Source organism: Salvelinus fontinalis, chromosome 37 (assembly GCF_029448725.1).
Source record: "Salvelinus fontinalis isolate EN_2023a chromosome 37, ASM2944872v1, whole genome shotgun sequence".
Lineage (NCBI taxonomy): Eukaryota > Metazoa > Chordata > Actinopteri > Salmoniformes > Salmonidae > Salvelinus > Salvelinus fontinalis.
In genome coordinates this window covers 21,901,957-21,927,268 of record NC_074701.1, presented here as the reverse complement: position 1 = coordinate 21,927,268, position 25,312 = coordinate 21,901,957, and the positions used below count along the sequence as shown (strand labels likewise).

At 42.8% G+C, this 25,312-nt stretch overlaps 1 protein-coding gene across 2 annotated transcripts; it reads right to left on the bottom strand.

Moving 5' to 3' along the window:
* Positions 1–9: 9 nt before the first annotated feature.
* col17a1b (collagen, type XVII, alpha 1b) lies at positions 10–24,456 on the bottom strand. Of its 2 annotated transcripts, none has more exons than XM_055902413.1 (55): positions 24,343–24,456; positions 22,161–22,228; positions 21,556–21,606; positions 21,246–21,362; positions 20,811–21,131; positions 20,303–20,350; positions 20,114–20,155; positions 19,940–19,990; positions 19,557–19,703; positions 19,163–19,357; positions 18,721–18,807; positions 18,431–18,502; positions 18,157–18,315; positions 17,980–18,075; positions 17,509–17,553; positions 17,257–17,412; positions 13,049–13,351; positions 12,859–12,909; positions 12,654–12,680; positions 12,528–12,554; positions 12,330–12,392; positions 12,080–12,184; positions 11,907–11,969; positions 9,687–9,722; positions 9,473–9,526; positions 9,330–9,365; positions 7,939–7,974; positions 7,743–7,805; positions 7,612–7,647; positions 7,446–7,517; positions 7,266–7,292; positions 7,114–7,149; positions 6,991–7,026; positions 6,807–6,887; positions 6,574–6,609; positions 6,351–6,461; positions 5,975–6,097; positions 5,773–5,835; positions 5,586–5,645; positions 5,406–5,432; positions 5,188–5,250; positions 4,700–4,777; positions 4,517–4,564; positions 4,200–4,328; positions 3,935–4,075; positions 3,740–3,856; positions 3,363–3,494; positions 3,133–3,237; positions 2,854–3,021; positions 2,606–2,761; positions 2,284–2,520; positions 1,946–2,110; positions 1,704–1,784; positions 1,528–1,608; positions 10–1,430 (listed from the first exon to the last, which is right to left on the bottom strand). In XM_055902413.1, the coding sequence occupies exons 2-55, from the start codon at positions 22,216–22,218 to the stop codon at positions 1,381–1,383; spliced, it is 4,968 nt and encodes a 1,655-aa protein (XP_055758388.1). In that variant the 5' UTR covers positions 22,219–22,228; positions 24,343–24,456; the 3' UTR covers positions 10–1,380. The 2 variants fall into 2 exon arrangements, with proteins under 2 accessions (XP_055758388.1, XP_055758390.1); XM_055902415.1 differs by having other exon boundaries at positions 18,431–18,499.
* Positions 24,457–25,312: the final 856 nt, after the last annotated feature.

Genomic DNA, 25,312 nt, shown 5'->3' with positions numbered 1-25,312 from the left:
TGGCTTGACAAGGATTAAACATTTATTGAAAATTAAGTTTTCTGAAGTTTTAATGAAAATAAAGAATAAATGACAATTGTTGTTTTGAGTGGTTCAAAAGTGCCAAAGTAACACTCAAAAGTTTTGGGTGAAAATTACTTTAATGTTATCAATAAAAGCTAAGATCCATAACTATCATTATCTTTTTGAAAAGTACATTTTCCCATGAGTTCCCTTGAGAAAAAGAACTAGAGCTTTATTAAGAAAGTTAAACACGATACACCCACATACTAGAATATCAAAGAGTGCAACCACAACCATGACCAGCAGCCAATGTATCACACTACTTCAGACTGTTAAACACATTCTTTAGTGCAGGGGTCTCCAACCTTTTCTAGCATGAAAGCTACTGTACTTCAAAACTATTTTTTACTTTCAAATAGGCACATTCTTCTCTTCACCTCTCTTCCCCGGGTCCTTGTTGTACAATATGTGTTCTCTTGTAAATAATGGTTAATAAACAACTCTAAGGGGCCCCATAAAATTACTGTATTTTTGTATTATGTTTTTTACTCTTAATATTACAATTATTCATAGAAAAATAACAAAAATTGATGTTCTGAGTACATGTCAATGCTTAAATCACATCAGACAATTTTGAGGTCTGGAAAAAAAACATACATTTAGATTTTTGAGTGTAATTCCCCTTTAATTGCGCATTTAGAAAGAGAGGAATGTCTGAGTCTATCAATGTTTATGTTAGGCCTACTTCTGCAGCACGTCCTGGCAGAGTAAAAAAAAAAAAGGCCACCCAATTGATACAAATAATCATTATATATTTGTGTCAGGTAGGCAGAAGGTTTTTGGGGAAAGTCTCTGTGTATCCACAAGACGGTTATCATTACTAGCATCACTAACAGGTTACACACAGAGTGATAGACACATTTGTGAACCATACAGACAGAAGTGCAATATTGCTTGAAATTAATTCCCAGATATTTTGTTATATTTGGCTTTTAAGCCAATAGTGGCTAACATGGGGTGGGATAATGCCAAGGTGGCTTTGATTGGATGGTTTCCAGGAGCTTTATGTTTATGACAGTTTGCAATGGAACACCTCAAAAAAATCCATGTACTTTCAGAATTACTTGGCGACCTACTCATAGGTGGGCTGCGAGCTACTGCTAGCTTGCGATCTATAGTACCTGTCGGAGACCTCTGCTTTACTGCCATTGTAACATTTCCATTTCATCCATTGTATTCACACTCAAAAAAGAAACTGTAATTGAATAGGCAAGCAGGCATATTCTAACGTAATGTATGATTTTGACTATGCACAGGACAGAAGAGCTGAATAGAACTAAAGCTTTATCTGATAGATTTGGTTAAGCTTAAAACACCTTAGACACCGATGCTCCGACGCCGACGACCAACCCTAACTTCACCTGCACCTGGAAAGAAAACAACGGAATGAAAAACAGTTGCTGAGCTGCACGTGATTTTGTTTCACAAAAATCCCAAATGGTGCAAGCAAAGTGAGATGTTTACCTTTCTCTCCCTTCTCTCCTCTGTATCCATCCTGACCATGTAACCCCTGCAGTCCTGGAGGGCCTGGGCGACCCATCTCGCCTGCAGATAGAAATACCATACTCCTGTAATGTCCTAGTGTCAATCCCTGCTGGAAATGTAATTCAACAGTATGACCCTGTATATGACTACCGTACCTCTGTCTCCTTTGGGTCCGAGGTACCCCCTGTCTCCTTTCGGTCCAGTATTCCCTGGGGGGCCAACAATGGTGCCGTGGGCTAGAGCAGAGAGTACACGCCATGTCAGAGGACAGGAGGCAAGGCCACAAAGCTTTTCAGCAAACATTTGCTTAGCAATTCTTCTGGGTACCACAATTCAATTCACAACTGTGGACTAGTTTAGTATTTAGAAAAAAATTTGAATTTGCCCCAAATCTTACTTCTAAAGAAGTCCATGAGGTCAGCAGTCACGTTGCCGTAAGCCCCAATGACACGGCTATACCCGGGAGGTCCAGGAGGCCCAGGGGGTCCTGGGAGGCCTTGGGTCTCCCAGGAGCCTCCTCGCTGGTGACCCTCAGACAGGAAGTCCTGCAGTAAGCCCTGGTCTGGAGTAGGAGAGGATAGACTGTTTATATACTCTGTTTGTACCTAAAAGGTCACAGCACCGTCTAAGCCACAGTGCCAAGTCAATCAAAGCCTCAAACCCAATCAAGTCTCAGCACTTATACTGTAGAAGCACACAGTTACAGAGACACACTATTGCTAGTCATTCACTCACTCTTGATGTAGTCTGTCACTCTCAAGGCAACGTTGGAGTAGTCTAGTGGCTCTGTCAATCTCCCAATGTCACTCTGGCGCTGCTCAAGGTCAGAAGAGTAACGTGGGTCACTCTGGGCATAACTCTGACGGTTAGTCTGAACCCCACCAGGTTCTCCAGGGTCTCCTTTGTGACCACGGGGACCCTGAGACCCAGGAGGACCTGGTGGGCCAATGAAGGAGTGCCGTATACTGTCACCTGGGAAATAACACAACAATAGTTAATGTGATGTAGAGTGTCAGGTTAATGTCTATACCAATGGATAGGGAAGAGGTCAACACACTGCTGAGGTACGCCTGGAGTTCTGTGCGGATGCTTTCTCGCTGGTAGTTTCCGATGTTTCTACTATCTCCATAGGAGACTACTCCATGAGAGTTCCCTGGGGGCCCCTGAGGTCCTGGGGGGCCGGGTGGGCCTGGAGGACCACTGTACCCAGAACCTGAGATGAGACAGAGACAGATGTCAAACCTTCATGGTCTTTGTCTACTGAGAGCAGAAGGATGGAGAACCTCTTAACTGAACCAGACTCACTTTGGAGGTAATGCTGGACGTCCTCTATCCTTAAACCCCCTGAGGCTGAGCTCCTGTAAGATGACCCTCCTGGGGTACCAGAGGGGCCTGGTGGTCCCGGGATACCTGGAGTACCAGGAGGACCAGGGGCTCCAGCAGAGCGTCCAATCATCGCACGGAATTGTGAATCTTAGAAAGCGGGAAAGTAGGAAGAAGACAAAGAGTAAACAGTAAATCAAACGTGTTTAGATGATCATAAACACAAGATACCTCTGTAAACCCCAGAGGGTGAGGTCTTACTTTGCAGGAGTGCGGAGATGTCACTAACACCGCTGGAGGAGCCAGGTAGCCCTGGAGCCCCGGTTGCACCCGGAGGTCCAGGCTGCCCACCACCGATCCCGCGCTCTATAATAATAATTTAAAAAACACCATCCACAAGGTGAGAGATTGAAGCCTGGTCCATAAGAAACCCAAAGACATTCATGTTACCCATCCTGTGCGTGTGTTTTGCTCCAGTAGCCCCTACTTACCGTTCATGATTCTGAAGACGTAGGTAGCCACTTCCTGTGGGTCGTAGTTTGTCGTACTGCCTCCTCTGGCTGCTGGTCCTGCTGGGCCTGGAGGTCCGGGTGGGCCCATTACGTATCGCCGTACGTCATCCCCTGAACCAATCAGTCAATCAGTCAATTGTAAGTATTTGTAAGTTTTTTTATTGGCCCAAACTTAGTTTTTACAGGTTTTTCTTTTTGTACATTCTAGACACATATTACATACATGGCACTTTTTTTCACAGTAGTTACGAAGTAGAAATTACATAGTATACATTATATATTGTGTTTTCAGTCATAACTATCAACAGTAAGTTGCTATGGATAAGAGTCTGCTGAATGACCATGTAAGTACTCACTCTGTAGCATGACAATGAGGTCGTTGACAGACATTGAGGCAGAACCAGAGCCAGACCCAGGAGGTCCTGGGGGGCCTGGAGGACCGTGAGCACCACCGCCAAAGCCTGATCCTGAACCTGAAACAAGACAGTACAATCATTAGGCTGCTTCCACTCTTCCACAGAACTACAAAATTGGACAGGAAATGAACTTACGCTGCAGATAAGCGATGACACGAGAAGATATGTCCTCCACAGAACTAGAGGATCCAGAGGATCCAGAGGATCCAGGGGCTCCTGGGGGTCCAGGGAGGCCACGGGGGCCGGGAAGACCAGAGGACATACTCCTAGCATTAACTGCAAAGGACAACCAGCACAGGTTAATCTAAGTAGAGTATAAGGCAGCTCTGTCACTATATTTCATATGGGAATTATTACTTCATGACTTAGTGTTCAATGCGCCTTAGAAGAAGACTCTTACTTCGGAGATAGTCGTTGACATACTGGCGCAGATCAGGAGGAGCGGAGGCTATGCCTGGAATGCCTGGGTGTCCAGGAGGACCCGGTGGACCAGGAGGACCTGGGAACCCTGGGCTGGCCGCCACAGTGCCTGTCAGAAATTAGATAATTAGATACAATAGTCTTTATTTAATGATAAGTATCTGCATTCATGCTATGGTCAGCTATTTAAAGTTGTGCACATTGCTTCAAAAATTGTTGTTAAGTATGTCTTGATGATCTAAGTTTGTCTAATGTTGTGGGTGGAATTTTGACAGCAGGTCAAAGATGAGTGTTTACCTCTTGCAGAGCCAGGAAGACCAGGAGAACCGGGAATTCCAGGTTCGCCTTGGAAATGTGGAGAATAAGACAACTAGTTATTTCAAAGACTGAGTCTAGACCTGCTACTTTTACAGGTACCACAACCTTCAGAAGCTCAGTGTATTTGTTCCTAATTCCGATTCCCAAGTGTTGGTAGTTTACCTTTCCGTCCCTCTGGTCCAGGAACCCCTGGAGTCCCTGGGGGCCCAGGTGGCCCATGTGTTCCACCGTATGGTAATGCTGTGTGGAACAAAAGAGCAAAGCAATTCATCAGAAATGTTTTGTTCTACTATACATACTTCTAGACTTCTGCCCGTTAGACTATGGTCTATAGCAGTGGTTATCAAACCTCTCCTCTGGGCCCCCCAGCCGTTCCATGTATTTGATCTATTCCAGAGCTAGCACCCCCTGATTCAACTTGTCCACTTTTCATCAAGCCCATGACTAGGTGAATTAGGTGAGCTAATTTAGAGATGAGCTAGTCTGTGGGTCCCAGATGAGAGGTTTGAGAACCACTAGACCAGTGGTAGACTATGGTGGGCCACAATAAATTCTCATTACTGGGTCAATAACCTCCTGTATCAGAGTTGGTAGTGTTTTTTTTTCAATCGCTGTTGGCTTAGCCTTGAGTTGGACCAAGATAAGCTCACCTCTTTCAGAGCCTCCTCCTGGTCTTCCTGGGCTCCCTGGTAGACCAGGCTGGCCTGAATCTCCTACAAGGGAACATGGGACACAGGGATGAAGGACAGAGGATTAGCATTTCCAATGGGAACAACCAATGTGGATCTAGATAAGTAGTTCATTCTGTTATATGAATTGATTTCCACCAAATGTAGCTTTTTAGATTGTAGGGGGACAGACCACGTACCTTGGTATCCTCTTGGTCCTGGTGTACCTGAAGTAAGAATATTTTTAAATACTTTTAGATGAAGATCATAGGACTAGGAGATTACGTTTGTGATGATAAACAGAGCCAGTTTAGAGTATGCTGTCAGTATGCATCTGTAATGCCTCTGACAGGCAGGTGAAAGGTGTCTGAAAGGCTTACCAGGTGATCCTTTGGGCCCAGATGGCCCGGGAGGTCCAGGGGGTCCAGAGAAGAATGTTCCTGAAAGAATTATAGTGACAAGCACAGCATTACAATGCAGCCAAAAAAAGCTCTACAGAAATCTTGGGTCACTTCTTTAACTCGATTGCGTTATGGGTTTGGTCATGTAAGTCATGTTGTTACACACCTGAATTGGGTACAAAGCTTCCTGACTCTCCTTTCTCTCCTCTAGGACCAGGTCTGCCATATCCTGAGAGGCAGAAGCACCAGGAAAATCATACGATGACATCAAGACTCAACATTTAGCCAAATCAAATAAAAAAATACATCAGTAACTTGTGTATTGTTGATTTTCATTCTTAACATGGACACACTTCTCACAGGCTTACCTGGCTCTCCTGGGGGACCAGCTGGTCCTGGGAGTCCTGATCTTGAGTCACCTGCACGTCCAGGGGCTCCAGGGGGTCCAGGGGGACCAGGGGGACCTGCTTGTGCAGCAGCACTGAACTGTCCTGGATGAGGACATCAAGAAGAACCATGAGGTTACACAAGCATCTGACGGTTTTATCCGCAACGTTATGTTTCACTGTGTTGGACTTGAGTGATACTTTTCAATGTGTGCATGCTTGGGCAATAAGGCAAGCATTGCTCGAGTCCACAGTGTCTTCTATAACATTCCATTTACATCAAAAATGTTGATTTGGTTGAAAAAATATGAACTTATCCTTTAATTAAATTATAAGCATCATTGTAATGAGTACTCACTCTCAGCTCTGGATGAGCTGACGGTTTCACTGGTTTTCACTGAGATACCTGCCTCTCCCTGGAGTCCCTGAATACCCATCTCACCCTTCAGCCCTCTCTCACCTTTAGGACCTGGGGAAATAAGCATGCATACAGTATGTCCAGGACTCTTGGCCAGAAAAGAGATAGCATGTATAAGACCAATAGTTTAGCTATCCACAGATCCATAGATTATCTGACTTACCAGACTGGCCAGGAAGACCAGCAGGGCCAATGGGGCCTGAGGAGATTGAAAAGTTGTATTATAAAACACTGTTGTGTTATACATGTCATTCATATTGACCAAAACAACATAGGTTTACAGCTAATTAAACTACGTACCGTAGAAACTACATGGTATCACTATTACAACTTTGTTATGTTGGGGTTGTGACAAACCACAGTGCTACAAAGCTAAACAGGAGGTCTATGTCTGACCTGATAACCCTGGGGGTCCGGCTTGACCGGGTGGTCCGGGGCTTCCTGGGGGGCCGGGGATGGCCACAGAACTGGATCCCCCTGAGGAATCACCACAAGCAGTTTTAGGTACACACTGACAGTCATACAGATGTATAGCTACTGTAAACACATCACCGCTGTTATGCAATAGTCAACCGGTTACCTGCATTGATGATTCTTCCTGGTTCTCCTGCCTGACCTAAAAGAAAGTTACACAGTCATCACAATATCAAAGTTTAGAGCCCTCCATTTTCTAAAAACAACCTATAGGAGTCAGCTGTTTTACCCTTGGCTCCTGGTTGTCCAGGGTTCCCTGGTATTCCTACAGTGGGAAGAACACTTTAGATGAAAACTGATGACAAGAGTGATGAAAAGACTTCACTTGAGCTTGTCGTCATAATTCTGTTACTACACTAAATCCCAACTGCAACAACATACCTGGTGGCCCTTGAAGCCCAGGTGTTCCTATAGGGAGAAAGATCAGTTAAGATACATTTCAATCTTCTCTTTCAAGTGGATACAATGTGATCATTTTCTGTAGAAAAGCCAAGTCAGGATGAACAGGAATGTAAATAAGAGAGGTGTTCAGGGAATATTGAGCGTGACACAGTAGCTTACCTGGTAGGCCTGAGTCCCCTGCAGGCCCAGATGGACCTCTGATCCCTGGTAACCCAGTAGGACCGTGATCACCTGAGGATGACATCATCATTATATAGGCCTATTGTACATAACACTTGACGTATTATTTCCTGTCTTTTTACATAGAACATATTATTCCCTCTACCTCTTTGGCCTTTGTCACCATCAATTCCAGGAGTTCCTGTTTAAGAATTAAATAAATGTATTAAACCACGTTAAGCTCTAGAATGAGTTTGGGGAGAATGGTAGAGATTCAAAGCGCAGCCAGCCACTCACCTGCAGATCCTTTGGGTCCTTTCTCTCCGGCTGGTCCTGGCAAGCCTGATAGTCCTGGGTCACCTGAGGGAAAACTCAGTTGATTGGAATACAGTACTGTCAATGCCACATGCTGCATCATGGGTAATTTAAATCCTGAATATGTTGCTTGGGATGAAAGTGCTTTTCGTATATCTATATCACGCCAGCTACGCACCTGCGGCACCACGAGGTCCTTTCTCACCATGGTCACCTATTATAAAAAAATAAAGGTTACTACTTAGCTACTGTATATCATATGGAAAATACACAGGCATGTTACTGACTATCTCTTAGTGGCAGTGGAGGCTGGTGGGAGGAGCTATATGAGGACAGGCTCATTGTAATGGCTGAAATGGAGTGAATGGAATGGAGTCAAACATGTGGTTTCCATATGTTTGATGACCTTTAAGTTTTTATTGAAGACTCATCTCTTCAGTAGGTCCAATGATTGAGTGTAGTCTGGCCAAGGGGTGTGAAGGTGAACGGAAAGGCACTGGAGCAACGAACCATACTTGCTGTCTCTGCCTGGCCAGTTCCCCTCTCTCCACTGGGATTCTCTGTCTCTAACCCTATCACGGGGGCTGAGTCACTGGCTTACTGGTGCTCTTCCATGCCGTCCCTAGGAGGGGTGCATCACTTGAGTGGGTTGAGTCTCTGACGTGATCTTCCTGTCCGGGTTGGCCCCCCCTCGGGTTTGTGCCGTGGGGGAGATCTTTGTGGGCTATTCTCGGCCTTGTCTCAGGGTAGTAAGTTGGTGGTTGAAAATATCCCTCTAGTGGTGTGGGGGCTGTGCTTTGGAAAATTGGGTGGGGTTATATCCTGCCTGGTTGGCCTTGTCCGGGGGTATTGTCGGACGGGGCCAGAGTGTCTCCCGACCCATCCTGTCTCAGCCTCCAGTAATTATGCCGCAATAGTTTGTGTCGGGGGCTAGGGTCAGTCTGTTATATCTGGAGTATTTCTCCTGTCTTATCCGGTGTACTGTGTGAATTTAAGTATGCTCCCTCTAATTCTCTCTCTCTTTCTCTCTCTCTTTCTCTTTCTCTTTCTCTTTCTCTTCTCTCTGAGGACCTGAGCCCTAGGACCATGCCTCAGGACTACCTGGCCTGATGACTCCTTGCTGTCCCCAGTCCACCTGGTCGTGCTTCTGCACCAGTTTCAACTGTTCTGCCTGCGGCTATGGAACCCTGACCTGTTCACCAGACGTGCTTGTCCCGGTCCTGCTGTTTTCAACTCTCTCTCTACTGCAATGGCTGTCTCTAACTTTGAATGATCAGCATTGCTTGATGTTTGGGGTTTTATGCTGGGTTTCTGTATAGCACTTCGTGACATCGGCTGATGTAAAAAGGGTTTTATAAATACATTTGATTGATTGAAAATTTGATTGATGCATTTGACATTTGTTTAATTTATTCCATTCCAGCCATTACAATGAGCCCGTCCACCTATAGCTCCTCCCACTAGCCTACACTGCTTAGCGGTCATGGATAGATCAATGTTTTCCCCTGCCAAAGTAAAACAGCACAATAGATTGTGTCTCTATGTTAACACATAATTCCTAAGACATACCTTTGATTCCCTGAAATCCAGCAGGACCCCTCTCCCCTGTAGCAGAGAAAATGCATTATTGAACAGTTCAATATTCGTATTCATTAATTCAATCAATGATCACTGGATCAATTAGCCCCACATAATGTAAGGACATACTGTACCCTTCGGACCAGGTAGTCCTGATTCTCCACGGAAGCCTTGAGATCCTGGTTGGCCTAGAAGCATATACACAGAACAAGGTTTTAACCTTTCACTGAATGTGCTGTGGAATAATTCCAAAAGGCTAATGCACACTTAATTCAAACTTTCATGTAGGCTACTCAGAGTTTATATCTCAAGTTAGGATTTAGCCCTAAGTGAATGAAGGAGACTGACCTGGCGTACCAGGAGTCCCCGGAGCACCCCCTGAGCCTGGAACAGAGATTTAGAAAGGAGATTAGAAACCTGATAGAGTGTATGCAATACCCTTCATTTTGAAATACACTTCAGAAGCACAATTTTGTATGGCCACCCTCAGTTTGACATTGGTAGTATACTGTAAAAAAGCCAACTTAACCAATTGCTTAATCAGCGTTATTCTGTGAGTTGAGGGAAACTTAAAAACAGTGGAAGCTGCTGAGGGAAGAGCGGCTCATAATAATGGCTGGAATGGAGCAAATGGAATGGCATTAAACACCTGGAAACCATGCGGTTGATGTTTTGGAAACCATTCCACCCATTCCGCTCCAGTCATTACCACCAGCCCGTTCTCCCCAATTAAGGTGCACCAACCTCCTGTGCTTCAAAAGGACAAGAATCAAGCTAATGTTTGTTTACTCAACAAACTCTGCTCGAAGTGAGCTGAATATGAAAAAGCTGATTGAGTAAAATTACAAATTCATGTTTGCCTTTGAAAGGCAACGCTGTAAAAAAGCCATTCTTGACCAATGGCTTAATCAGCGTTATTATGTGAGTTGAGTGGACATCAAAAGGACAATCATTTTAGCTAATATGTTAAAGTTTGTTTAATCAACAAAGATCGACGTGAGCTGAATTTGAACAAATTACAGGAATTACTCATTCATTTTTGCTCAAAACCACAAAAAAACACGCCCATCATTATCATATTTTCCAGCATACTCTATTGCAGGTTGGTTTTCAGAATTGCTTGTTTCAATACCTGTATTTTTGTGTGTACATTGATTGGTTGATTAATCTTATGCTACACAAACATAAATACATACATTTTTCTAAACTAATCCAATCTGTTAGTAGTTGCCGTTTATATTAATCTTCTCAATGCAGGTTGAGGGGGATTAAAAGCTCCAGTTGTTGGATATCCTCACTCTGGCTGGATTCCAATAGGAATAACCCATCACTTTGTAAGCCAACATAATGTGACTTGCAGGTTTGATGTGGACTGTAAAAGAGTTTCAGACCACTGGGTTAGGTGGGTCAATTCAATGTCTATTCCACGTTGGTTCAACGTAATTTCATTGAAATGATGTAGAAACAACGTTGATTCAACCAGTGTGCCCAGTGGATAGGATCTCAAAGAAAGACCTTATGATATACACTTACTATACCAAACATTAGGAACCCCTTCCTAATATTAAGTTGCACTCTACCGACCCCACCTTTTGCCCTCAGAACAGCCTCCATTCGTCGGGGCAAGGACTCTACAAGGTGTTGAAAGCGTTCCACAGGGATGCTGGCCCATGTTGACTCAAAAGCTTTCCACAGTTGTGTTAAGTTGGTTGGATGTCCTTTGGGTGGTGGACCATTCTTGATACACACGGGAAACTGTTGAGCCTGAAAAACCCAGCATAGTTGCAGTTGGCACAAACCGGTGCGTCTGACAACTGCTACCATACCCCGTTCAAAGCCCCTTGCATTTTGTCTCTTGCCCATTCACCCTCTGAATGGCACACATACACATTCTATGTTTCAATTGTCTCAAGGCTGTAAAATCCTTCTTTAACCTGTCTCCTCCTCTTCATCTACACTGATTGAAGTGGATTTAACAAGTGACATCAATAAGGGATCATAGCTTTCACCTGGATTCAACTGGTCATCTATGTCATGGAAAGAGCAGGTGTTCTTAATGTTTTGTATAGTCAGTGTATGTAATGTATTGTCATACATTTTGCATTTTGAAATATGCAAATGAGTTTGAATAAATTCTCAAGTTGAATTGTATGTTCACTCAACCTAAAATTTTAAGTTGAGTGAACATACAATTCAACTTGAGAATGTATGTTGGTTCATCTATATGCCCAGATGTTGAGCCAACTCGCAATCCTGTTGCAGCTGGTTTCATTACAAATATACTTTGAATCAATATTTATTTTACAGTCTATCAAACTCATTCCACGAAGGGCCGAGTATCTGTGGGTTTTTGCTCCTCCCTTGTACTTGATTGATGAATTAAGGTCACTAATTACTAAAGAACTCCCATCACCTAGTTGTCTAGGTCTTAAATGAAAGAAAAAAGCAAAAACTCAGAGACCCTACTGTAGGTCCTCCATGGAATGAGTTTGACACCCCTGGTCTAGAGTGAAGCGCTACTGTGTTCATGATCCTCTCTGAGACACACAGTCCCACTCATAGCCCTACCTTTGGGCCCAGCCGGGCCGACTGAACCAGCAGGACCAAGAGATCCTGATTCACCAGGAGAACCTGTGAGAACAAACCCAAATTGATGATCATTTAACTATTTTGTACCTGGAAAATGGACCATGTAAGTATGCAGTCTATATAAATTAGGATAATCTAAATTCACAACCTACCTTTATCCCCCTTCTCTCCAAACCCTGAGGGTCCTGGCTCCCCTCTGGGCCCTCCAGGCCCCTCTCGGCCTCTGAGCCCTTGTTGCCCCTCAGCTCCATGGTCACCTACACACAGACATGCATATGCATACACATAGTTTGACTTGTAACCCACTTGTTTAAATGGGTCCATATTAGCTTTTTGATAAAAGCTGGTTACAAAACGAATCAACACAAGTAATAATTTAAAAAAGGGTTAACGTAATTGTACCTTGACTTCCTTTTTGTCCTTTGGGTCCTTCGTGTCCTGGGTGACCAATGGCACCTGGAGGACCTGAAGTCAAAGGTGAGAGGTCAAAAATGTGTGACATAAGTACCAAGTTATTCTTAAAAGTCATACTGTACTGTCAATTAAACTAGTACTGAATCAGCATAATGGTAACTTCCACATTATACCCATTGTCCTTACCTGGCAGTCCTGGGAAACCATTGTCACCTGAAACAAAGAAAATAAAGTTTACACACTTGGTGACAGCAAACTTCAAATTAAAGTACAATAAATACATTTCTTTATATAAGTTTAAAAAAAACAAACCTTTAGTTCCATGATTCCCTGCTTCGCCTGAAGCAAATTAAACAGAATACATGAAACAAAGCAGAAAGAGCATTGAGACAGAATAACTCCTTAAAGTATCTGTGTAGAGACATAATTCTTTGAATATCCTTGGATTACACAATTGTCTCCATTGTTTGTACTCACAAAATACACATACTGACAATATTTTCACAAGTGATCTTACCTTTAGTTCCCGGCTCTCCTCTATCCCCTTTCATTGAAGAGGTAAGAAGGGCTGTGAAACAAAATAAGCACAAATAGGGGGAAAAAATGAATGCTCAGTGAATTCAGTAAATATTTAATGTACATATACCATAAATGGTGAATGTATTTCTTATGTTCGAGTTCTAGTCATGTTCATGTGTGTACAATACCTCTGAATGACTGAGACTGCATCTCAGCTCTCAGTAGTTGCTGGATGGTCCTCTGGAGGCCAGCATTGTCCGTGTGCCCGGCGATGCCAGTGCCCGTGCCAGTGCCAGTGCCCATCCCCATGCCCAGGCTGGTATCCAGGTTCAGGGTGTTGTCGGAGCGGGCCGCGCCCCCAGTGTCCATGTAGGTGCCAGACTGGGGGTTGTGGATGTCGTTATTGGAGGCTGACAGGCGGCTGGTGTGAGCAGCGGTGGAGGTGGACTCCAGAGCTGCCACTCGAGACTTCAGATTCCTCACGTCCTCCGCTGTGGAGGGACACAGAGTGTGAGAAATGTTTCTAGAGGTAAAGATGATTGTATACAAGTTCACTATGTTTGGTATCTCTACATGTTTTGACTATATTGTGTGCATTGGTCCTAGTTACATCTTAATTATACAGATGTAGGATCTTAATTTAATCACTCTTTTGTTGCAGAGAGCTTCGTGATTTACATAAATGAACTGAAAACCAGCACAAACACACGGTTTTATTACAGTTTTTTTCAATTGCTAATATGCATTGGTCAAAACTGAAGTCACAATGTCAAAACTCTTCACACAGTAAGTGAAAAAGAAGTGTATGTGGACCAAATTGTGAATAATTTGTCATTGCTTTCACACAAAATGCATTCAAAGAACACATTCTCCGAAATCCATGAACTCTTTTCTCATTCATACTCCACCACCTGCAAAACTATATATTTCCAGCACATGTTTTCAAATGCTGACACTGTTTCCAAAACTGTTAAAAACACATTCAAAACAGAATGATGGCAAATGTCGCGCAGTTCTGCAGTAAACATATAAACATATGGAAAATCTCAGCAGAATAGTTGATCATTCCAAACACAGCTGATTGCAATTTTAGCTGAAAGCTACCCAAGTGTCCTGTTTTTAGTCTCGTTACCAAACAGACAAAAGAGGACGGCTTCAGAATAATTTTGTTTGGAAACATGGATCAAGGAAGACAGGTTGGTGGGGAAAGAAGAGTGACAGGGAGAGGGAGAATACGTGGAGGACAAAGGAGAGGAAGACCAAGAGCGGTGGTCTCTGATGAGATAAGGGCCACAATTTTTGACCATGTTGTAAACCATGGTCTCTCTTTGAGAGAGGCCGGTTTAAGGGTGCAACCAAATCAGCAGCATTCAACAGTTGCATCAATAGTATACATTTTCCGGCAAAGCAAAAGGTGAGATGTGCATCCTTCAATGATAATAAAACTACATACTACAGTACAATACAGTATGTTCACATTTTTACATGTACTTACATTTAGAAATATATTGATTGTTTTGTGTTTTTCAGTAGGATCCAATGGTTGCCTCCCACAGGAGGGAGAGGCAGAATATTATCAGATGGACAGGAAATTTCCATTGTTGACATGGTAATTGGCAACAATACAATAAAACGGCGGGAAATTCGGGACAGAGTGCTGGCAGACTAGATAATTTTTGAGAATGTGAATACGGTCAGCACAACGACAATTGCCAGAGTCCCAGAGAAACATAAAATAAGGATGAAGCAGTTGTACAGTGTACGCTTTGAGAGAAACGTTGAACCTGTGAAAGAACTCCGGTATCAATATATCCAGGTAAGATGTTGGTTCAATAACCAAACAGGATACACAGCTATTCACAATGTCAAGTACTGTAAAACTGTGGATTTACTGTATTTTAGAGAGTAATGGAGATGGAAGCCAGGCAAACTGCATATACATTCATCTTTGTGGATGAAGCTGGATTCAACCTGGCAAAAACACGCCACAGGGGAAGAAATGTGATTGGACAGAGAGAAACCGCGGATGTCCCAGGCCAGAGAGGCGCTAACATCACAATGTGTGCAGCACTGTCCAATGATGGTTTGCTTTTACACAAACCACTCATTGGCCCCTACGATACAGAGGCTCATATATTTTCTGGATGACCTGCATAATCGACTTGTGCCGGCGAAGGAGAGAGGGGCAAGAAACTCCCCTACCTTCGTTGTTGTGTGGGATAATGTGGCATTCCACCACTCTGCTGCAGTCACAGATTGGTTTGCTGCACATCCCAGGATGTCAGTACTATTCCTGTCTCCATACTCCCCCTTCCTGAACCCCATAGAGGAGCTTTTCTCTGCTTGGAGGTGGAAGGTTTATGACCACCATCCACATGACCACATGTCCTTACTGGATGTGTAGACACTTCTCCTGAAGACTGCCAGGGTTGGATTAGACATTCCAGAAGATACTTTCCAAGATGCATCGCCAGAGGAGACATAAGATGTGATGTTGATGAGAACTTGTGACCAAATGCAGGAGAGAGGGAGAACTAGAACCCTCACAGTACTGTACAGTATGAGTGATTATACTATACATGTTGATGAGAACTAGAACCCTCACAGTACTGTACAGTATGAGTGTTATGTACTACATGTTGATGAGAACTAGAACCCTCACAGTACTGTACAGTATGAGTGTTATGTACTACATGTTGATGAGAACTAGAACCCTCACAGTACTGTACAGTATGAGTGTTATGTACTACATGTTGATGAGAACTAGAACCCTCACAGTACTGTACAGTATGAGTGTTATGTACTACATGTTGATGAGAACTAGAACCCTCACAGTACTGTACAGTATGAGTGATTATACTATACATGTTGATGAGAACTAGAACCCTCACAGGACTGTACAGTATGATTGTTATACTATACATGTTGATGGGAACTAGAACCCTCACAGTACTGTACAGTATGAGTGATTATACTATACATGTTGATGAGACCTAGAACCCTCACAGTACTGTACAGTATGAGTGATTATGCTATACATGTTGATGAGAACTAGAACCCTCACAGTACTGTACAGTATGAGTGATTATATTATACATGTTGATGAGAACTAGAACCCTCACAGTACTGTACAGTATGAGTGGTATGTACTACATGTTGATGAGAACTAGAACCCTCACAGTACTGTACAGTATGAGTGTTATGTACTACATGTTGATGATAACTAGAACCCTCACAGTACTGTACAGTATGAGTGATTATACTATACATGTTGATGAGAACTAGAACCCTCACAGGACTGTACAGTATGATTGTTATACTATACATGTTGATGGGAACTAGAACCCTCACAGTACTGTACAGTATGAGTGATTATACTATACATGTTGATGAGACCTAGAACCCTCACAGTACTGTACAGTATGAGTGATTATGCTATACATGTTGATGAGAACTAGAACCCTCACAGTACTGTACAGTATGAGTGATTACACTATTCTTGTTGATGATAACTAGAACCCTCACAGTACTGTACAGTATGAGTGATTATACTATACATGTTGATGAGAACTAGAACCCTCACAGTACTGTACAGTATGAGTGATTATACTATACATGTTGATGAGAACTAGAACCCCCACAGTACTGTACAGTATGAGTGATTATACTATACATGTTGATGAGAACTAGAACCCTCACAGTACCGTACAGTATGAGGGATTATACTATACATGTTGATGAGAACTAGAACCCTCACAGTACTGTACAGTATGAGTGTTATACTATACATGTTGATGAGAAGTAGAACCCTCACAGTACTGTACAGTATTAGTGATTATACTATACATGTTGTTCTTGTTTGTAATTATTATTGCAGCCCTGGAATTTCAAGAATAATAGAATAAGTAAATTACTATGTGCAAAGATATAGAAAAATAAAGGCTATTGAAACAAATTGCTGCATTTCTGATTAATTCTTGTCACATATACCTTAGTACAGTCAATAAAGTGAAATGATGCTATTCGTATTCCATAATCAAATACTGATTTATGTGACAAATCATTCAAAGTTCAAAGAGAAAAGTTCATCATTGATGTAATGCTCCCTGTTAGTGTTTTGAGGTCAGTGTGTTATGAGTGACAATGTATGTTTTCTGAGTGAGAATTATTTTCAAAAAGTGGCAGCAGTATTGACCGATGCTTGTTAGCAATTGAAAAAAACTGTAACAGTATTGCACTTTTAATGTAGCCTACTTTTGTTCAGCTAATAGCCTAACCAAACGTTCAAATCCTGTTGCTGCAGGATTATTTTACTATGACCATACTGGTCAAATTAGGATCCTACATCTGTAGGTCATAAGGTCAGGGGAAACTCTTGTCCCTAAGCATGACTGACCCAGGGCAATGAGTCCAAAGAGCAGGCCCAGGAGCAGCAGGGAGAGCAGGAGCAGTCCTAGCAGCCACTTCCACCAGGAACAGCAGGAGTCCTCACACCCACAGCAGCCCCCACCTCGTCCTCCGCTGCTGTAGTAGTCCCCCTCTTTTTGGATCTCTGACAGGGAGGGGGAACAGAGAATATGATGGATGGGTTATGGATGAAGTGTGAGATACAAATGGCCAACTACTGATATATTTAAATCACAAATACCTGCATATGTTGCTTTGTCTTTTGTTGACACTAGGGGTGATCCATCTAAGGGATAAAATGGTGATGTATCAGCAGCAGTCTCTGCACTGTGTGTGTGTGGACGTTTTTAACTAGCTATACTTGTGGGGATCAGAACTTCCTACAAGAATAGTAAAGAAACAATTTGACCAACTGGGGACGTTTTTACATTTCTAGGAGGTTTAGGGTTAAGGTTAGAATTCGTGTTAGGGTTAGAATTAAATTGACAGTTAAGAGCTAGAGTTAGTTTTAGGATTAGGGTTAGGAGCTTGGGTTTGGTTTAGGGTTGGGTTTTCAGGTGCGTGTGTGTGTGTGTGTGTGTGTGTGTGTGTGTGTGTGTGTGTGTGTGTGTGTGTGTGTGTGTGTGTGTGTGTGTGTGTGTGTGTGTGTGTGTGTGTGTGTGTGTGTGTGTGTGTGTGTGTGTGTGTGTGCACATATAAACATGGTGCTTACAGTATGAATTGGGCTCTGACTTCAGAAGGACTGGTGCAGTCTCACTGTAGCTGGACACCATTTTCTCCTTCTTTAGAGAATCACCAGACAGTGAACCTGTGATAATATACACATAAATTAATATCACATCAACATTAAAAAGCAGTGAATACTCCGATATTGAATGAGCTGTCTTACCCCCAACACTGCGAACACTGCTAGTGAAGTGTTTTCCACTGTCTTTAGTCAGGGTTAGCACCTCAGTATCTCTCTTGACTGGAACATTCTCCTTCTGCAGCACAAGGTACTTTAAGTCTTTCCTGTATGCGTCATCAGTGTGAGACCTCAAAGCGGACACTGGGGAAAAACAAATAGTCCTTTAAAAACATAAGTTGCCATAAACATGGTTCTCTAATTCAGTATCACGAAATCTATACATTAAGTTCAGCAATCCTCTAAACTCCAGACTTACTTGCAGAGGTTGACACTCCTGTGCTGACGAGACCACCACCATTCGATATGTTCTTCTGCACCCCATATCCTGCTTGCGCGCGCACACACACACACACACACACACACACACACACACACACACACACACACACACACACACACACACACACACACACACACACACACACACACACACACACACACACACACACACACACACACACACACACACACACAGTGTTGATTACGTGAGTGTCTAAGTCTGTTAAAATGTATACTCTGTAGGATGAGGAGGTTCTACTATCATACCTGTCAAAGTGCCTGAATGTGCGTTAACTCCACTGGTGGTGAGGACACTACTGGACGTGGGTGCCAAGTTATTCTGGAATCCATACACTATAGCAGTCACAGACAACACACAGAATTATACTCAAAGCTGTGAGGCTTTATGTTGAAACAGAACATTTGCTTTACATTTTCTGAAACATGAGAGAATGCACTAGAAGAGCGCTTGCTTAACTGTGAGGTGAAGATATACACCCAAAACAATTTACTGAGTTCAGACGAACCAATAAGAATCATGAAAAACATACAGTATGTAGTACCCAATATTGCTAAGTGGGGGGCGCTGTTCTGAAGGCAGCATCTGCCGTCTTATTGGATATAATTGAACTGGATCCAAATTTGGTTGCCCTAACTTGCCCAGTCCATCATCCAGAGTGCTGCCCAGTGTTCTCATTTGTTGTCTCACCTGACAAGGAGGAGGGTGAGGTGGTGTTGAGCAGGGAAGACCCCAAGCCTGGAGACATGTTGTTTGTGTTGCTATGGTAACCGTATGCGCTGCTGCTGTTGCCAGTGGCAGAGGAGATGGGCAGCGTGGAGCTAGTCCAGGAGTAGGAAGAAGGTAGGCCAGAGTCCAGGGTAGTGGTCTCATACTGCCCAGAGACTAGAGGGACCAGGGAAGAAAGAGTCTGTAAATTGAGGCTTTTTATATGTCCCAATAGGAGGAGGTAAGGAGACAGCAACAGCAAAAACCATCTCCAGCCATAAATGTATGGTAAACCATAAATAAATATCATTTAACCATCTGACTCTTGATCCTGCAGGTGTGTGTATCTGGCCTGTGTGTGAACTGCGTAGCCTACCTGACTGGGAGGCCTGAGTGGCGATCTTGGCCTCGACGGTGGCCTTCCTGGGGACAGGCAGGGTGGAGGAGGTGGAGGAGCGGGTGGGGCTGACACTGTTGGAGCGTCCTCCCTTCACCAGCCTCTTCACATCATCCAGCTCAGTCCCTGTGTGGAAGTCAACTGAGTCAGTACTGCTATTACTGAAATAGTAACCTCCCATCACAACCGATCCACCAGATCAAAATGAATCAACTAAAATGGTGTCCAAATAGCTCTGTCAGATAAAAATAAAACTCCCCATTCTGCTATTCATTGCCACAAAATAGCTAAAAAACAACAGCATGACATATATTTGATGAATTGTGTCTAGAAGCCATTTCCCTGAAGACATATCAACTCACATCTGCCAGCACTGGGAGAGGCACTCTGCAGTCTGGCTCTGATTTCACTCTCTGGAATATCAAACACATTATTATTTTTACTGGTATTTTATAGTCCCCTTGTCATTATCAGTCTGACAGGGTAAGGGAGGAATATAGGTGAGTAAGCATAAATAAATAGAAGTATTGATATACCTCTGCTCTGGCTCCTCCCTATTCTAGTGGCACCTGACCCTGCTGAAAAGAAATACACATATTGATAATACGTAGATTTTGACTAAATTGGATTTTATTGAAATGTCAGTATGATCTCTATAGTCACAATGTAGCTACAATAAATACTCTTATACATAATTCTAAAATGTATTGATATAAAACAGTTACCATAGTCTTTCCGCGTAAACTCGGGGGAGGAGTTGCCACTTGAGCTTCCTGAATGAAAACAGGTCAAGACAGATTAGTCATTTACATTGACGCACATTTAGAAGCTGCACATACACGCACGCACGTACGTACGCACGCACGCACGCACGCACGCACGCACGCACGCACACACACACACACACACACACACACACACACACATCAAAGGAGGCTGGTTGGAGGAGCTATAGGAGAACGGGCTCATTGTAATGGCTTGAATGGAATCAATGGAACGGAGTCAAACACATTGTTTCCATGTCTTTTATGTGTTCGGTGTCATTCCATTGATTCTATTCCAGCCATTACAATGAGCCTGCTCTCCTATAGCTCCTCCCACCAGCCTTCTCAGACACACACACACACACACACACACACACACACACACACACACACACACACACACACACACACACACACACACACACACAAACACACACACACAAGTGTGATTGGCTGGACCCTCCCTTACCGTCGTAGCCTCCTGAGCGACTGGCCATACTCTTCCTTTCCAGGAAGCCAGGGGAGAGACCCCCAGGCAATGCAGAGCTCTGGGCCCTCCTAGAGCCCCCTGACGAGCTGCTCTTTACCTTTGACCCGGGGCTTCCTCCATACACTCCTCCATAGCCTGAGCCACCCCCACCTCCACTGCCAACACCTCCTCCACCTCCCCCACCTCCCCCACCTCCCCCTCCACCACCTCCCCCTCCACCATCTCCACCACCCTCAGAGTAGTCCCCCATGTAGAACCCTGATGAGGAGCTGGATCCTCCGGCATTGACACCCACAGAAGCTGGGAGGGGCAGAGAACATGGGTTAATCCCCCTAAGTATTTTCAGTCATAGCCTAATGTCCATGTTCCAGATTAAAAATGTACAAATTCAAATTTTAACAGATCTATTCTCACATGAGGAAAAGTTAGTTCCACTGCTGTTCTGGGTTAAAACGTTCTTTTCCAACCACAGGCCTCCAGCATTGCTGGACATAGTCCTGTGGGTACTACTTTTTGATCCACTGCCACCCTCTGGTAGATAAAGAGATACATGGCCACATTCTTCAACAGTTCTTTCAATGTGTTAGAGCAGTCCAACTCTCAGAATTTTCACCAAAACGTGGTATGAAATGATAATCAAACTATTACAAAATCTGCATTACCAATACCTTTACTCAAACAATTTAACAGTTTTGAGGGGAATTGAAGAGTACAGAAAACTTACTTGGGGGTAAAGATACCAATCTACTTGTCGAGGTTGTAGTTTCTGTCACAACTGGAGACAAAGAGAAGAAAATTACATACAAATGTGTATTGAATTTATAAGATCCTATATATGTGTTTGATTATCACATTTTACAGTCACAAACAGACACTTGAAAAGGGTCGACTTGGGATTCAGCAGAGGATTTGCAATAACTTTAAGAAGCCACTGGGTGGCACCCTGTATCTACAATATCGACTGTCCAATTCAATCAATTCAAACAAAAACATTCCACTACACCTCCCTGGCCTACACCCTTCCCCTAGCAACAACCCCCTCTGTGTTCAGGATCTACCAAATAGGTGCAAGGAACATAGTGATGATGACTTCACCCAGCCCACTAATAGGCTGACTGGAGATAATTGCTTTCATCCAGACATTTCACATCTGTGTATTAAAGGTGGAATTAGAAGGGCTTATTCAGACAGGAATGGAAATGGATATGCAACTGGGAACACAGTAAATCACATGACTAGCAGTTGGTGACGATCATAGATCTCTACTATACAATAGACGTAATAATAAATATCTCAACAAGGTATACATTAGAATTAGGCAATTCTCACCCTTTCCCCCGGAGCTTCCTCCTGAGTGGTTTCTCTTTCTTGTTGTTAGATCATCCATCCCATGTTATCTGTTGAAGTGAGACCACATTTAGGGAAAATAATATGTCAATAGCATTAGTGTATTAACTGACTTCAATAACTGAACTAAAAAGCTTTTAGTTGTGTGGTCTAGAATTTTTTGGGTTACCATTGTAGTTTTTTGCTAAAATTAAAGGTTAACAATGAGAATAAACAGCTTCATTTCTTAAACCAGTAACACTCTCAGAAATACAGCACACATCCAAATATATGTCTGAACACGTACTGTACTCCTTCATTTCATTTTTATATTCCTGAGGGCAGAAAATCACCTCCCGCGGTCACTCCTTTCATGAAAGCACTTATAGATACAGCTCATTACAAACTAGATAACCTCAATTGATCTCAAATAACAACATCATTGATAGTTTACCAGAGTATTAAGTGCAGATTAAACACAGACTGATAACATTTGTTTTGCTTTTCAAAGAGTTATCAGCTTGCAACTGCAACTTATCATTTTACAGTAGATACTGAAAATTGGCCTATTTAAAGTTTCCTCTTAGTTTAGTTAACATGCACAGCACAGCATTATCATTCCTACAATATAAATTAGAATCACACAAACGGTTCACAGGCCTACTCTGACAAATCATAAGGTATTAAAGCGAAATCAGGGATAGTCCTGACTGGGCCTCAAACCCGGGTCCAGCGACTGTTTCACCAAGAGAGCCAAACCTCTTGACGAGGTTGCTACAGTAGGTGTTGGGTTAAGGTCACTACATTGTAGAGGACCTGGATTTTCAGATCGGCCTTCTTGTGCAGGCATTACATGTTACACAGAGATCATCCATAATTATTGTAGGGAGTAGCCTAGTTTGGTGATTTACAAGCAGATTCATTAAGCTTTTTGAGCTTCTACAATTTTTTTGTTGTTGCCGTGTGTGTTAGAGGCATTTACACATTTACAGTCAGTGCATGAAATTGAATAGCATAACTATTTAGCCTACCCCAGGAAAAGCCCTCAATTTCCAAAGGAGATTATGTACGCCTGAGCAAGCAGCTTTTGAATGGGCCTGAGGCCTGGGGTAAAATAACTTTGCAGTCTTCTTTGAAGATCGCATGGTAACCAAAGAACAAAAAACCCTGGTGCATTGTACTGTTCTGAGGACACAAAGGATCATCCTTTCTTACTCTGGCTCGTCTCTATACCACACCCAGATCTATAGAATGCATGGAGACTTTGGGCATTTTCAAAATCAGTTTCAGACCCCAATCTATAGACCTACGATGATTTAATATCATTTCCATTTCATTAGGTTAGTCTACTGTACACGTAGCTTCAGTTTCTGTGTCCGCACGCTCAACTCCAATTTCCATGGTCAAAACTGAACGTGCTAAAACAGGGACTAGAATACCTGCTATCATTCTAAGACAGGACATAAACACTGCACAAACTGCACCTCTCAGAACAAGTTTTTTGTCATTGAATAACGTAGCTACATCCCTGTTAGACTGTTAAAGCAAGAACATTCATTCTGTATGACTGCTTATTATTAGCCTATGTCCGTGAGATAAAAAGGCTTAGCCCATGTAAAAAAATAAAATAAAATAAAAAATAAAATAAAAAAAGTATTTGTTTAAGCGAGTCTGTCACAATTTTTTTGCTCTTCAATTTCTTCAAAAGAAAAGGTCCTATGCCTCCCATAAATGTAGTTGCAACAATAAAAATACAGCAAACCCAGAATTTAGAAAACCTGCAGGTGCTGTCAAACAACAAAAACATTGATCATCATGAAGTGGACGTGTACCTTTACATAGTGTCTCAACCAAGGAACTAGACAACAGACAAAATAGTCCTACAGAAGAAAGTGATACACCAATCTCTAAAATTATAGGTGTCCTAATGTCAAGGTATTTAAAGTTAGTGACGCCTAAAGCCACACAACCATAATTAACCTGCTGTCTTTGTGTCTTGGGGAACTAACTAGCCTACCACCTACCTTACAGTAATCTACAGCAACAATCAACAGCTAAATCAACATTTTTCTCCCTAAAAGTATTTCTGAATTATCAGTGCAATATGCGCTTTTAAAACCTGCAAGTTCATCAAACAGTCAAACAACAAAAATATTGATCATCATCAAGTGGACCCGTGGCATACCTTTAGTGCGTGTCAATAGGAGAATCTTCAGTCAACTTCTGAAGAAGATAAATAAAATCCACTAAGATAGTCCAACTGATATCCGTCAGGTAGTGAATGTTGTTGATGTTACTGTTGCAGGGTAGTGAAGTGGTTTGTCCTTATACCTGCCTCTTTTTTTATTTTCTCTCAACTTTCTCAGGCAAGTCATAACAGGGCAATGGGCTTTTGTCCCAATCCAACCACACCCATCACCGTTGCTTGGCAGGTAACCGGTAGGCTACCCAGCACGGCTTGAAAGAAACAGTGCCCTCGGGAATGACCAATTAACTTTTCAATCACACTCAAAACATGTGCATACTCGGAGATAGGAGGTTGAGTAGTGTCTAGATATTCTAGAGCCTTTAACTGTTAAAAAGCAAACCAAAAATCTGCTTTTGGATAGTTTTTCTCTTCTTTAGACTGACATTCTCCCTATTTTACTTTATAATTCTAAATGAACTTTTTCAGACTTATATACATTTCACACGCATGCACGCACGCACGCACACACACACGCAGGCACACACACACACACACACACACACACACACACACACACACACACACACACACCACACACACCACACACACACACACACACACACACACACACACACACACACACACACACACACACACACACACACACACACACACACACACACACACACACACACACACACACACACACACACACAGAGACACACTAACCTCCCAAGCCTGAACAAGACCTACTTTAATACTGATTTCAAAGTTGCAGAAACTTGCAGTTGAATTGAAGGGTGCCGATTTATGATAGTGAAGTTGTTTCCCTACAGTGTCTTATAAATTGGCTTACTGTGTGTATAACGTTCCATAATCTAGATAGCTTTGCTTTGTTGATGATTGAGAATAGGAAAAGAAAAATTAGATAACAAAGGCTCATTGAATTGTGTGTTCTACCAATGTC

Coding starts and splice junctions, on each gene's coding strand:
- col17a1b (XM_055902413.1), bottom strand. CDS start 22,218: ATGGATGATCTAACAACAAGAAAGAGAAACCACTCAGGAGGAAGCTCC. Junction 6,462..6,573: donor TGGTCTTCCTGGCCAGTCTG/GTAAGTCAGATA, acceptor TTATTTCCCCAG/GTCCTAAAGGTGAGAGAGGG. Junction 2,521..2,605: donor ACTCCAGGCGTACCTCAGCA/GTGTGTTGACCT, acceptor GTTATTTCCCAG/GTGACAGTATACGGCACTCC.